This window comes from Ornithodoros turicata, chromosome 1 (assembly GCF_037126465.1).
Source record: "Ornithodoros turicata isolate Travis chromosome 1, ASM3712646v1, whole genome shotgun sequence".
Taxonomy (NCBI): Eukaryota; Metazoa; Arthropoda; class Arachnida; order Ixodida; family Argasidae; genus Ornithodoros; species Ornithodoros turicata.
The window spans coordinates 33,206,421-33,222,072 of NC_088201.1; the positions used below are offsets into that span (position 1 = coordinate 33,206,421).

Sequence of the window (15,652 nt, forward strand, 5' to 3'; positions counted from 1 at the left end):
ATTACAGGATGGTTACAATTGTGTAACGCGAATTTCAGCAGCAGCTGTTGTGGGTGGATGTTGACACTTTTATTGCTGATATGCACAACTACTTTAGAGTGATGGGCACTGCTTTGTGATCTGTGAAGTGAGTGGTGATGTGCAGAGCTGGGACTAGCGGGACAAAAATATTACTACAACCGGGACAAAAACAGGACAGGAAACGCTGAAAAATCGGGACACTTTCCGGGACAACGTACCCATCTCTGAGTATGTCAAAACTGCTTTTATTAGCTTTAGATCGTTTTAACTTGTTTTGCATCAACAATCCCGATCCCAGACCCGAACCCGAGGGTTTTGTGATACAGCCACAGCGATTTCCCAAGGCCTTCCCATTAACAGCTACTGCTGTAAAATACCAGTAGGGAGGACAATAAGAGATAAATTTTACTTGGTATTCAACACTTCAAGAACGTTTCAGAACTCCAGATCCTCTTAAATATAAGGCAGGAAAACAACACCTCACCTTGTTGCTGTGGTCATGCAACACAACACGAAGGCCAAGTGTTATGCTTCGCATCTTGTCTGCAAGATTAGCATCTGTAGACAGTGTGTGTTTTAATCATACGAAACCCACATCTCTGTAGTCACTGCAATTGGGTACATACACTAATCGAAAATTCCATCAGGAAAGCAAATTTTGCCCTGCGCTGGGTGGGGTTGAAGTGCATGCCCCCAGCGGAGTTGTGCGAGTTTGCTCTGCCAATGAAATGCTAGCACTCGTTCAAGGTACGACGCACGCTTTGTGCATAGTGTGTGACTCGCATGGTATCTCGTGTTTGCTTGCCACTTGGGGATCAGCAAACTGTTTCGGAATCATGGCTTGTAATTTGAGGCGTACAGCGAGACACGCCATGTTTCCTATGCTCAAGAAACTCGCGACACTGCACAACACACGAGGGAGAGAGAGAGAAAAAAACAGCTCCGATACCATCGGCCTCACTTATCATGTGCATGCCTCTTCTCCTCTGTCATGTTCCGCTGGCTTTGCACCAAGAAAATCGCTGGGTCTAAAACTATTACTCCTTGGAGCAAATGTTTTGCCCCTCTTCTGCCAATGGAATAGTCAGCGCCTGACCCGATTCTGTCAATGGAACAGTTTTTGCTCCTTCCCGGGGCAAAACTTTCATTCAGCTCTCCCAATGGTTCACCCAGCTCTCCCAATCTGCTGAGATTTTAAAGGGACTATCGCATTCCGAAACTATAGTTTCGACTCTCGGCTTGATTCCGAAACTATAGTGCCATGTTACTCCTCGGTCATCGCCGACAATAATGCCACAAATCCGACGCAAATTAGTGGAGTAGTTTTTGCGCAATTTCATGTAATGCATGGCAAAAGCAGACGACGGATGTTGAAAGTATGCCAGAATTCCCTCTCTGGAAATTGGAGAAAACGTCACTCAAGTCCAATAAGGGAACGGCCGGGAGGCCTTTGGCGATCGTCAGGTGGGTGGGAGGGCGTCCGTGATTGGCTTGTGGAATGTTACATGTTACTTCTAGGTTATCGTCGGACATGTTCATGCAGTCAGGAAAGTAACACCATGTTCCACGCGACATAGTCACGTCAGAACTCATACTGGTAGGCGAAAGTTGGTGTATTTACCGAAGGCTTTCAACTTAGTATATTGCAGTGCGAACGCGAAGCAGACGATCTCGGAGACAATCGCCTGCACTGCGCTCCCATTTGTGTGCCTGGCTTACATCATGATGTTATTATTGCTGGGGCTTCCTTAGCTGCAGAGGGAGTGTGAATCATTAAAACTCGTTTATATGATATGTAAGCAGTTTTCGGAAGAGAAACTTGGCCAAATGTACTGTGAAGCGATGCTGAACATTATCGTATCGGTCTCATATATACACGTTTCAGGGTGCGACAGTCTCTTTAGATAGATCATATAACCAAAAGAGCTCCAACATACCTGCAGAATTTATTATGTGTTTCAAAGCAGTCAGTGCACCAACCCTAATTTTTTCACTGCTGCTGGCAACACGCATCATCAGAAAGGTAACCACTTTGTCAGGAAACATTGGAACTACACAGAAATGAGATAAGAAAATAATTCGAAGAAAGTTCAAGATGGAAAAACACAGCAGAACTGCACACACTGCAAAGCAATGAAATACGCTTCACCACTTGCCTAAGAGAGTGAAGCAACGCAGGGATTCATTGTGGTTTCGAACGACCATAGGCTCAGAATAGTCAGGAGGACTGCATACCTTAAAAATAAATAAAATAAATAAAAAAATGCATGAACACCAACCTGCATGGTAGGTTAGATAAAGAAACCACATTACTCACCTGCATAAAGACAGCAGTAATGATGTTTTCCAGACAGTTCTCCAATGACATGCATTTGTGCTCCACTGCTGATTCTATCATAAGGCACAGCCCCTACATCAGAATTGCAATGTGGCGACTCAAACACAGTTGGTCCCAATCACATGAACAAATGATGCAAAACTTCACAATCATGAGGCGCTCATGAAGGCATGCAAGCACTTCACAGCACTTGCTTTGTATCAACACCACCTAGAAAAGAAGCCTGATCGCTAAAACGACGTGACGTAACAATTAAGAGTCCGCAATTCACGACTGTGCTTTTGGCGGTCGTAGCTACGGAGACAAGCTGCAATCAGCCGCAACATGTGTTTGAAATCACCTGCGGCGATAGGCACACATCCTGAGTTTACAGACTTTATATTTCTATATGTGAAGGAGTGAGAGAAGGCATTAAGCAGGCCTTCTATATCTAGGTGGTGTTGGCTGTGTGCCTTCTTCGCCTGTTTTTTGGTGCGCTGTTTCCCTTGTCACAGTGAAAAACTTGTGCACCAATTTTGTTTAGCCCATCACTGCATCAAAATATTTGCACATGTGATGTGAGCTCTTCTATGTTATTGTAAGAACAATGCAAATCTGCCATCCAGCACTTGCATTATAATTATGGGGGTGGGGGTGGGGGTGAATCCAGAATCACTCACTGGCAAAATATTTATCACTACAGGCTAGCTGTTTTGATCGATTGATTGTTATGCACTCACTGGCACCAAAGACACAGGATGCAAACTTCCATTTCTTTCACATAATGTTGCTGAGAAAAAGCTTCTGACATGCACTGTACTGAGAGACTCCATGACTATGCCATTGCAATATTTCACGTCCACCACAATGGCTCAAATCAAGTTAAACAAAGTTAATTTAAGGTGCAATAGACACATCATGCAGGGTATGCAAATCTGGTCTAATTTCAGTGTGGCAATAAAAAAACTGGCCTCAGAAAAACTGGAAAATTTTTACCTGCCAAGACAGATATAAACTCTGTAAACAAATTACTATATTTTAAAAACTATTTTCTATGGTAAGTAACTTCATGTCCTGCAAGTGCAAATACGTTAGAGGACACATTAGTACATAGTAGTACTCAAGTGACAAATTTGACCATTTTCACGACAGCAGAACGCACTAAGCAGAATGCAGTACTGAAGAATGGATATGCTCCCACACATCCTTGCTGCGTATTTGTGAGCCAAACACTGTCATTTTGATGTCAATTCCATACTAACTAGAAGTTTCAACAAATCTCCTGTGTCAACTTGCAACACATCACGGCTACAGTTACCTTTGTGACAGGGTAACAATCCTGATGCCGCTTGTAGAGGTTCACCATGGGCATTATTAATTTGGGAAGTTGTTCTTCAAGTTTTTCCATGCTGAGGAGTTGGGACATGTAACCAAGACTTACAACGGTTTCTGCCCGTACCTAAAGCAGAAAAATTGACACTTTTAGCATTTCTTAAGTCTACATATTTTTGTTGCAAAAAGGGGGCTAAAGCAGGCAAATGTTCCCGTAAAAAGGAATAAAAGAAATGAGCAGCAAATTATAGTTCCACACAGGCCGTGGCATTGCCACTGGCCTCCATACGTACCGCTGTTGTTTATGGTTTCTTTTTTTTTTTTTTCATCCCCTTGCAAAAACAGATATTTCTCCAAGCTGGCAAGATCACAAACAATTTAGTTTTTATTTTAAAAAATTCTGACCGCAGTTATTGTGGACACCCCCTATGTGCAAGAATACATATGTCAAGAGCAGCACATACTTTTGTCTCCCTGGCCTGTAGCCAATTTGCCAGCAGAAAATCCAAGGCAATTGCAACCTCACTCTCAAAGATGGACTTCTTCATTGATGGATCAGGTGCCTTTTCTATGTTCATCAGGTAGTCAATAATTGCCTGTGAAAACCTCCCGAGCGCTAGAAATAACGAGTATCAAGATTACGATGAGCAGACAATGAAGCATATTAGACATCCTCACCCGAATGGACCTATTCTCAGTTCACCTACAAGTTGGACAGGATGACATGCTATGTGTGACGGCTGCTCTATCGGTCCCTTCCTGTGTTACTTCTCCACTACAGCTGAACCCATAGGTTCAGCTTACTGCGCTGTAGGACATAACCATCCATTCTATCTGTTTCATGTATGAATCCTCTTGCATACTGCTAGACTTTAGTTTTATGAATGGCAAATTTGGTCTATAAAGTGATGCTTGTCTATTTTACGCATTTTCATGTCTATTTATGTATTTTATGTACAAGCATTTTCATATTGCAGTTAAAAGAATGCTGATATGGGAGGCACTGTACATGAATTTACATTTATGACAGCTAATCGTCCATATATTTTTTATGCAGCATACTAGAACATAGTGGTACCTTGGTAAAGAGCAAGAAACAGAAGAAAGGATACTGTATAAGTGTTTTTTTTTTTTTTTTTCACGTTTTCCAACAAAGCTGGTTTGAGGAGTGATTCACGAGAACTTAAATTCGCGACACAGGATTCCGGGAGTGCTCTGCTCTTGCCTATTGTGCCGCGGTTAATACTCAGGCATATTTCGGCATGTACCAAGACATCCGTGGTTCATGGGGATGGCAGCGTTCTAGGTCAATCCCTTTCTTCTCCTCGCAGACATTGGAGGAAAACCCCTGTACAATGGCCTTTAGGGACCCTGCAGGAGGCCATAGTACAGGCCGTGTGCAGGTCAGCCAATTCATTTTAGCAGTTTTCATTCATTATCACTCAAGGCAGTGAACAGTTCGGTTGAGATGTCGTACTATCATACAAGCTGGTTTTGAGAAGGCGGGGAAAGGCATGTTGCGGCTTCATGGTATATATGTACAGTGGAATGCGTTTGTAGGAGTAACAGAAGCGTGATCGATTTTCATTTCTTTACATCTTGCCTGATGGGATAAAACAGTCTTCTGCGGCTTGCTCAAACTACCTATGCTGTATGGAGATGAAAGGGTCAAGGTAGTCACGGTATAGCATCGAGCGCCGCACGATTTTCGCCCTCATATGGCCAGAGTCATTCGCAGGAACTTAAATTCGCGGTTTTGGAGGAATGCGTGAAAAAAGCGAAAAATAATTCCACACGAAAAAAAACACTTCTACAGTATATCAGATGTTCTACAGAAATAACATCAGTTGTCTGGTATTCCAGAAAGCATATTGGCACACATCAACCCCAACATCACAGTTTCATAACTGAAGTAAACTGTCACAAGTAAATAAAATACTGGAAAATTATGATATAACATCCCCACAATGTAATTTTTTTATCATACCACACTAGCCACCCCACAGCAAAGCTTTCTTTTCCCTGTTCTCAGTTGATGCCCTTTACTGATGCTGGCCTGCAAGATGATAGTTCACAGCAGGGGTCAAAACGTGAGTTATGTCCCCAAAGACGTTACTTTTCTATGCAACAGCAGGGGGTGTATTTAAGCCATTATATGATGACAATGAAAGCTATACTACGGATTCCCAGAGAAAACAATGCGAACTCAAGCTGGGCCCTCCAACGACAACATTGGGCAAAGTCATTTTGACATCGAAGGAAGGTATGATACACCAAAATTTTGTCGCATATGTTGCAAAGGGGATTGCGAATGTTTATAGGTGAGCACGGGTACAGATATGCTCGCAGCTGCCCTCAGATACCCGTACAGTTTTGCTATTTGTGGGCAGAAATTCAGTGTTGCTGTGGGTACACCCGCATTGACCCCATCTAGTAATCTAACATTTTACCACCCTCTCGCTAAATTACTAATTAATTTCAGTATTTTCTCCAGTTTTCACGCGATGCCACATGACAATGCACCTGCCCACTGCGATTGCACAATTGCATTGTCACAGTGTTTTTCTTTTTTTTTTTTCGTATTTCACAAATTTTTCTTTTTAGGCCAGGAAAAAAAGCCACACAAGGCATTCCTTGTTGGGAACACCTCGGTCTGGTATTTCTAATACCCCACAACTTTTCAGTTGATGACTAAGCCCCAACATTTTAAAAGCTAGATAATTCATCTTACTTTATTAATCAATTGGGCACAATGAAAAAATACTGGCGACAACAATACACAACTGCTAATAACATTCAGTTGGTTCCATTCCAACAGGCGAGGGTAAGGGAATACCGGGAGGCCTGTCATTGCTCGTGTAGCACCTGTCTGCGACCGCATGTTCTAGGTTTTGTACTCGTAAGGACGCCACAGGCTCATCGTGTAAGAAAGCATCAGGAAAGGTCCCATCTAATATTTCAAAGCGTTGGGAGCCAGGTTCACATTACCATAGTTCGCATTAAAAATGAATGTGAATTCTTGTGTCACCAATGGCACATCCATTCATGTAGTACCTCCTAGCAAAGCACCTCCCTTGTAGACGCAATGTCACGTAGAAGCTGGGAGATTATGTCATACCAGGGCAGTCTCTCTGTTAGCTGGCACTCCTTCATAATCAACATCCAAAAATTCAACCTACCATACGCTATAGCCCAACGTGCTTGCTCGTGGCGCGCTGAGCTCAGGATGGGTAGCATCATGCCCAGAAGAGCTTTCAGGAAGGGCACTATGGCAAATGCTGCAAGTATAAGGAATGGTACATTGATCATGATGCCACACTTTTGCTATGGTTCTTGCTGCAACTTACGGTTTGCGAGGGAAAGATCAGCTAAGGCTTGCAGAATAAGGGGATGGGGCACCACTCCAGGTTGGAACTGCGCCAGAAGTTGCTCCATCACTTCATTGGGATGGCTCCGCCCAAGAGAAGCCACTAGTCGTACCATGCTATTTTCCCCCTCATAGGACACCTGAATGCAGCATATGATAATCTGTACTTCTGTAATCTTCCAATATACTTTCTAGGATATTAAGGTCACAAAGCTATAAACCACACTATACCAATGTCAAGAGTGCTTATAGTCAGGAACACCATAACGTCTTCAGAAATACAAAAGCTACATTCCTTACACTATACTTCAACCCGCAGGATCCATTTCTGTACCTATTTTCCACAGTGGACTGCAAAACATCTCCTAATGACAGTCACTATTTTTCATGGCTTATCACCTCATTATACCCTAGCTCTCAATTGTACAGACAAAGCTCAAATTCTTCAAGGAGAATAATGCACGTATCTATGAATATTTCTTTCCACAACTGAGTTTCCTAACTATCTATAATTTATTAATGACCCTAATATAGTTATCAAAATTCAAGTTTCTGTCATGCATCGAGCTTTCCGCAGCAGTCATTGTACAAGGGTCGTTCAAGGTTGGAGTTTGGAGTTTTCTGGCGCAACGTTCAAGGTTGATCGACACTTTTATTTCTTTAAACACAATAGAAAATTTGGGAAGCACCAAACTACACCGGTTTTCCAAAGTAGTCACCATGCACATCCCAGGCATTTTCTTGCAAATTGTGTTTCGCACGATACTTTTTATCAATGTGTAGTAGTACTGAGCATTTAATCGTGACCACTTGCTCCAAGAAGTCCACGTGGATGTGAAACCCCACATGTGGAACCCCATGTGGAACCCCATGAGGAACCGCACATGTCCCAGAAGACAGTTCCCATGGACTTCCCTGCTGATGACTACATCTTGCTTTTCTTTAGCAGCGAGGAAGCCTGATGTCGCCATTCCATGCTGCATCTTTTTGTCTCTGGGATGAAATGATGTATCCATGTTTCATCACGTGTGATGACTGACTGCAAAAATTTGTCCCCCTCAGACTGAAACCGGTTCAGTGGCTGCTCAGAGACTGCTATGCACACTCCTTTCTGGTCACAAGTGAGGTGTCTGGGAACCCATCTTGCACAGACTTTGTGGAATAGTAAGTCGCTCAACGCCTGCGATGTTCACTGGCGTGACTGCAGTTGGACGAATGTGTCCATGTAAGATGAAAGTCACTGAAAAGGTTAGCCAGCTGTAGGACTCGAACCCACATCTTCTGGATTGCCGGTCCAGAGCTCTACCAATTGAGCTAAGCTAACACGCCTTCTCAGCGACTTCCAGGGTGCGTCATCTGAAGGGACAAACCAGCCACTCTCTCTCACTCATCCTCCTTCCATCCTCCTCCATCATGTGTGCATGAGTGAGCAAAAATGTAAGAGTGAAAGGAGGATGAGTGAGAGAGAGTGGCTGGTTTACCTTTCATTGACGCACCCTGGAAGTCGCTGAGAAGGCGTGTTAGCTTAGCTCAATTGGTAGAGCCCTGGACCGGCAATCCAGAAGATGTGGGTTCGAGTCCTACAGCTGGCTAACCTTTTCAGTGACTTTCATCTTTCGTCGTTAATTTCTTAGGCAAATTGAGGCTTTGTATGTATTTGTCCCTTCTATGTTGTTCCAGCGTCAGAACATCAGTTCTTTCGTGTCCATGTAGTTCATTTGTCACCATATCCCGTCCTTTGCCAAACTGTCTGCACCATTCATACACTCTTCCCCTTGACATTGTTTGTTCCCCATACTGTGCCTGTAAGCCTTGCAAAATCTCAGCTGGTTTGACGTTCTCCTTCACAAGGAACTTGATTATGGATCTCTGTTCCAGAGCTGCAGACACACTGCTCACTGCCATGACAGCTGCCGCCGCTGCACGTGTCGCTGACCTGAGAAGGATTGCACTTCGTCCCCCGAAAGTTTTATTCAATTACATTTGCTCACTGATTCTTCTTGTGCAAAAACCTTGAACGACCCTCATAAAAGCGCTCATAAAAGACTCGACAGATGAGCAGTAAAATGCACAAAACGTAGTATGCAGAAGCACTTTTTTTCATTTAACGGAAGTAGCTGACTTATGACACTTCCAAAATCATGAAATAAGAGCATGGTGATGTCTGCCGCAGAGCCTGTCATCAGTGGCATGTCATCACATGAAAGCAGCACGTCCAAATGGAGCCACATTGCATGTGTTTTCACGAATCTTATTAGAAAATGCCCACCAAGTAAATTTCCCAAACGTTACCAACTGTACCATCACAGAAACTCGACTTCGCAAACATAAAACTGTCAACATCACACTGTCTCTATGGGGACACCTAGGATACATTGTAATGACACAGGTCAATACAGGAAGTCATATCATTTTTTACCACAGCTCAAGGATTTCACTGTACTTACTTTGGAATGAATCATTTCATCAATAGTTATTTTGCAGACTTCACTGAGCAGAGGACTGTCAATACGGCTTACTGATTCTCTGCACGTTTCTTCTATGACGGAGAAGAGTAAGACCTTGTGTGAGCTCTGAAGCTGAGAAGCAAAAAGTAGGTAATTAACAAATATTGTGTTCCTTATGAAGTCAACTACAGCAATATTTTAGAATAAGTTGCGATACAGCCCTCAAAACTAAAACTAAGCCCTCAGAACTAACATGAAAGCATACTGAGATATAAATTGAGCCTGAAGTTTAGGGTTTCACCCGATTCTTCCCTGAATTTGCACCCTGAATTGAAGGTTGCCTCTTTAGGCTGAAACCCGATTTTTACCTGGCAAATTGCCCTCACTAAGACGTCTGTAGGAATGCACACTAACTTGTTTGGTAGCAAGTGCAGTTACATCACCGTTTATTTACCCGATTTTTACCCCCCGAATTTAGAAAAAAATATTTCCCAAAAACTTCAGGCTCTTGATATAAACCCTATTAAAGACATACATGACTGAAACAAATGTCAAAATCTTGCAGTGAAATGTAAATTAATACGTAAACCTTAGTAGCTTCTCCATGGCCTGCACTCAGTTAATGTGAGTTTTTAAAATTGGTTTGTACTAATCAGAGAAATTAGCCAGTATGAATCACATTGTGGTTAATCACACAATACCTTGCCATCACTCGCAAGACGATGATGACAACTTGCCACAACCAAATTCGGGTAGTGGTTTCCGATTAGGTGCAGTGACCGTACAATCGACCAACATACACTGTCCTGCTTGTCAGCGAGACCTTCTACAAGAGCATCTACAATGCCTGTAGAAAAAGCAAAAGCATATTATTCAATGGACCATCAAGCCTAGTCTGTGTGCAAAGTTACAAATTGGTACATTGTGTAGTTCACAACTATGTGATATACAATTAAATTAGACAAAAAACAGAGAGAGACAAGGAACACGAAGCGCACACGAGAAATTTGTCGTGCCCCTCATTTTTTTGTGCAATTTAATCGTTACGCACTAGCTAGTCTGCGCAATCTCCCTTCTGTGGTATACAGATTCTACGGGTATTCTTCCAGGTTATGCCTTGCAATGCACTTTACACTCATGTTGGAAACGATATAGTCTGGCCAGGCGCGGATCTAGGTGGGGGGTCCCCCTCAATTCCAGACTTAAACATAGGGTTCAATGGACCAATCCCAGCATGCACCTGGCACTTGTCCATAGCGGACCCCCCCCTCGGAAAAATCCTAGATCCGCCCCTGAGTCCTGCTTCCCAGTTACAGTGACAGAATAGTGTAGCAGTACAATCAATCAATACATACCGTCCACTTGGCCACCACTTCTGTACGGATCCTGAGTCATTGTGCTCAACATGGACACCTGGTACACGGCAAAACTGTCACTCTAGAAGAAAAAGTAAAGAAGATTCACGTTCACAGTAAATTAATTTGGGGCAAACAGAAAGAATGGCAGACAAACTAAGCACACCATATAAATAGTACTGAATGTATAAGGCAGGTGTACAACAATGTACAAGCATGAAGGGAAGCGAAAGGGGTGTGCGAGTTTGGGTGCTTCAAGTAAATGAACAGGCAGTTTGTCCCATAACTTGAAATTCCTTATCTGTGGTGCAGCCAACAGCAGTTCATGACCAAAATTTGTTAGGTACTCTACAGTAACTTTATATCTTATTCACACCTTCAACTATAGGGTGGGACGCAGTTTTACTGTTGTAAATATAATTGTAAAGCTAGTGCCGTAAGAGTTGTCGCAACTCAACTTCTGTCTGTGCCTGATGCATTAGAACACCTCTCAAAAGCAACAAACAATGCAGCTGATGTGTCTGGAGCTACCCCTTTTCTCTGCTCAGACCAATCAATGATTCTTATATCAATATGTATGAGTAACTCAGTAGTTTAGAACAATGATCTTCTCAATGATTTTCACATATGAACAAGGTAAACAATATCCTTCAAAATCAAAATATTCAGCTAAGTACAGCTTTTAGCCGCGTTGAAGAGGCAAAACTCGAGCTTCAGAAATATCAATGGTTTGTTAACATGCCATTCAGCACAAAAGTGATTGCAGAGAGCCTTGGTTTAAGTTTGGAATGATCTCTCATAAGAAGCTGCAAAATATGATGGCAGACTAAAACAAGAAAAAGAAACACAAGACTGTATTTGATTCATTGTCGTATTCTAAAATTAATTGCCTCTACGCATTGCCAGACACTGCAGTCAGAAAATTAGAACAGCGTTTTGATTCTGCTCATACAATTTGCAAAAAACAAAGAAGAATCCTTCCTGCATTGTCTTAAAATATGGACAGACACTGACGGTGTATAGAATACTCTTTGGGTATGGTTATTGATGAAAAGGCACCAGCAGTTGGACACGAACGCACCCTTACCAGAGAGGAATGCTACCATTATGCCATGCTAGCTACCTACACACACCAAGCCATACAATCACTCCCTACACATCCCCTCTTGCATATCTCCCTGTCACACTCACACTGGGGCATTCCTTCAACCAATATTATTTAAAACAAAATATGCAACTGAACATTGCGTGGCATAAATGTTGTGTTTGCCTTTCTGTATTTTATTGATCTTTGATGCTTACCATATTAAGCACACACTCTATTTTATTTCCATTTTTAAGGCGCCTATGAACGGCCCACGAGCTTCACTAATGGTGTACCCCTCAAATAACACTCAAAAACATATATACGACTACAACAAATAACTGCAAAAAAACACACTATACAGAGAACTTGTTTACTATAGCCGGTTAAAATATTGTCACGTTGTCAGGCTGTAGTCACGTTCTATTTATGAACAGCGTTGGGGGTGTCTCTATTTCTCCCTGTATTTAACCACCAGAAGGCAACATAGTGTTTGAAATGTATGTAGAATTTCTTCAGGTCGCATACATACATTTGATAAAGGTTACTTCCATAGTTAAGTGTAATAAGAATATATTATGAAGTTCTCCTTCAGTATCCGAGATGTTCTTAGTTCAGACACGACTATAGAAACATTTCTCGTGAAAATGAGAACACGTTCACAAAGTGGGCTGCGCAGAAACAACATGGTGGTCCATGCACAACTAGGTTTAAAATTTTACAAGGAAATCAAGCAAGCATCTACATAGGCAGTGGGTGGGCATAAAGGAGCCCCCGACTTGCTGCTTTGAAACCTTTACTGGTGCAGTGTTCAAACTGGGCTCAATTTGTCACGGACATTTCAGGCGTGGGGAGCTGTACTGCACATGGGTTTTCACCTTCCCGCATTTACTGCACGCGCAATTAGGGCTTAAACCCTCGACGAATTAGGGCTTGAACCCACGAAACCCCTTCTTGCTATGCCACTGGTTTCAAGAGTTATATAGACATAAAATAATCATGTAATGTAATAATCACGTAAGCACCTAAGAATAATCAATATAAATAATAATCAAACAAAAATGATCATAGGATTACAATCTTAACTTTGTGGAACATAGGAACAATCAATAGGTACCTTGAATAATAATTGAAACACCAGTGACTATAGTATGTGAATGGTCAAATTGTAGAAGTCGAGGGCAACTGGGAATGCGAAAACCAGTTCTGCTCTATTAGTTCGGATACCTAGAGTTTAAATTACATCAACTCAAAGAGCTCTCTTCCCTCTTCAGACTGAACGTGCATACAGATATATCTTAGGCTATACGTATCTCAGCTGAGATGGCAAGGTACAAGTTGCTTTCACACACAGTCTTCTGCGAGGGACGTTAAATATGGTGTGCTGTGTGTTGAGATTTCAGCGCATGTTAAAGAACCCCCAGCTGGGCAAAATTAATCCACAGACCGACCACTGTGTCACTGTGGCTCATGATCACGATTGTCTCGCGATGTAAAGCCAAGAATTGCTATTATTATTATCTCTGCTGAGGGGTAACAGTGAAGACTGAAAAGTTTGTTAGGGCAGCCTTTTTGTTTCCGTTAGGGGCGGAGGCAGCCCGTCCCTGGAACCGCCACTGGAACGAGATAAGCTAGCTATGTCACAGATGTTACAAATCTTCAGGATTTTCTTTTTCGTAGGCGTGATTGACTTCACGCAGATCACAAAATATGAAACAAATGTATGTGATGCCATGGGATGTTTCTAGCGTTTCGGGATATTTTAATGCGTACGGGAGACGCCAAGATTAGAGAGAGACATTCACACCAGCGACAGCACATTGCGTATAATTGTGGCTCAGGGCGCCATGGCTTTTGTCAAACGCCACGAACAGTATTGGGAATTTTGTTTTTCACCCGAGAATCCCGAAGAAACATCAAGAACTTACAACCAGCGCTGTAATAACAAATGCTTTCGATCATAATTCGGTAGAAACGACGCAGTGTCCAACTGCACACCGCCACTTCAGTGCAAAATGTATGCACAGACGTCCGTTTTCGCATACACGCAGACCATTTCCATTGTCACCTCCAGTCAGAGTCAACAAAATCAACACCTACAACTAGGCACTAGGCCTTCGAACTACCAATACCGATACCACCGATTCAAAGCAACACCGACCAAAGCAAAGAGAGGTGGCGTTGACGCGTTGACAAGGGGAGATGTCGCTCGCTACGTCATAGCTGTTTGTCGGCGGCGTCAGCGCCGGCCAAATCAGGCCGAATAGCCAAATCTAGCCGAATCGTGTAGCCCGTAGTCACGTGCTTCCCGCCAGTTGTCTTCGATTCGCCAAAAAGTGCAAGGGGCCGTGGGAGTGCAAATTGAACCCTTAGAAGTCGGCCCAGGACGCACATTCCCCCAGAGCGTTAGTCGTCACGTTGCCCACCTTGTGAGGCCGACAACGGCGAGCTCTTTATGAACCACCACCACCAGTGCAAACTGCAAACGAAGTGCGCGACATGCCTTTCTGTCATCACATTCGCAATGGAGGGAAAAAAGAAAAGAGAAAGAAGGAAAACAGGATCTGGTGCATACCATCTCTTTTCTTTTTTTGATAGGCTGCATGGTTGCTCGGGCTCCTAATAAGTCGTTCAAAAAGTTGAGATGCGGTTTCGGTAGCATTGCAAAGGAGACATATGTCTGCTGTCCTATTCCTCTTGTGGATCTACATATACGTATCCGATCGTTTGGCACGGAATTTCACGGAATCTCTTATTTTTAGGGGTGTGCGGATACTCGAGTTCTCGAATCCGAATCGAATATCGATCACTCGAAGTATTCGATTCGCGAATCGAATACCCAATATTCGGGTTCCTGAATATTCGATTATTCGCCGTATAAACGACACCTCCCGAAAGCTGGCTTCACCTGACGCTACCCTGCATGAGGTGAAGCCTGCTTTAGAATATTGAAGCCTCTTTTACGATTAAAAAAAAAAATCCGTGTTAGCGCCGCGAAGCAACTGCGGCTATGAGCTGCGTACAGATGTGGACAGATGGAGAGAGGACAGCAGGAAGGAGGGGGAGACAGGGGGGGTTAGTATGCATCCTGGGCCGACTTCAGGGGGAACTGTGCCGACATTGGTCTGGAAAGTCTTCGGGAAACCCAGGGAAAACCCCAGACAGCACAGTCGGTGGTAGGATTCGAACCCACCACCTCCCAGTCTTCAGCACGACCTTGGCTACCACCAACGAGCGGGACGCCCTTTACGAAATTGCCCATGCTGCAGGCGGATCAACACAAATAGATTGTAGTTTAGCTTAGATAACGTTAGCACAAGTTTATTGTGCATACTTTACCTGAGGAAGGCCTCCCGTGTGCAGTTTAACGGCGCGGTGGCATGGGGGTGCTTTGGATTTGATGTCTGGGAGGTTGCCTTGAAACGTTTACTCTTAAGTAATGCGTACAGCCCAAGAAAAAAAAGAAGGGTGTCCTAAAGATGTAATTTCCCCAGGGCATGTATTGTAAACTCCTTCCTATAAAGTTCCTATAAACTTTGTTGATGCTGAAAGATCTTTCAGGCGACAGGTACCGCATCAGAGAAGAACACAAGATATCATGTATGTAATCCTGTGCCACAACAGTGCTTTGAATCTGTAATTTTATAAAATAATGTTTGTTCCCTCATTATCCAAGAAAATTAAGTGTTTCCCGTTCGAAGCAACTGTTGAATCCTTGCCGCGGAACAT

The 15,652-nt window shown here is 43.1% G+C and overlaps 1 protein-coding gene and 1 non-coding gene across 2 annotated transcripts in view; both read right to left on the minus strand.

Moving 5' to 3' along the window:
- The window catches only part of LOC135377931 (maestro heat-like repeat-containing protein family member 1), a 45,419-nt gene extending 31,290 nt beyond the window's left edge, over positions 1-14,129 (minus strand). Inside the window, exons 1-12 of the mRNA XM_064610702.1 lie at positions 13,852-14,129; positions 10,840-10,921; positions 10,186-10,331; positions 9,485-9,616; positions 7,018-7,177; positions 6,850-6,948; positions 4,135-4,286; positions 3,657-3,797; positions 2,339-2,431; positions 2,178-2,256; positions 1,959-2,072; positions 506-579 (exon numbers count right to left, since the gene is read on the minus strand). Coding sequence (XP_064466772.1) covers positions 506-579; positions 1,959-2,072; positions 2,178-2,256; positions 2,339-2,431; positions 3,657-3,797; positions 4,135-4,286; positions 6,850-6,948; positions 7,018-7,177; positions 9,485-9,616; positions 10,186-10,331; positions 10,840-10,891 — 1,242 coding nt within the window. The 5' untranslated portion in view covers positions 10,892-10,921; positions 13,852-14,129. The remainder of the gene's footprint in view (positions 1-505; positions 580-1,958; positions 2,073-2,177; positions 2,257-2,338; positions 2,432-3,656; positions 3,798-4,134; positions 4,287-6,849; positions 6,949-7,017; positions 7,178-9,484; positions 9,617-10,185; positions 10,332-10,839; positions 10,922-13,851) is intronic.
- Positions 8,289-8,361, minus strand: Trnaa-ggc (transfer RNA alanine (anticodon GGC)). The gene has a single exon. It is a non-coding gene; the product is annotated as a tRNA-Ala (tRNA).
- Positions 14,130-15,652: the final 1,523 nt, after the last annotated feature.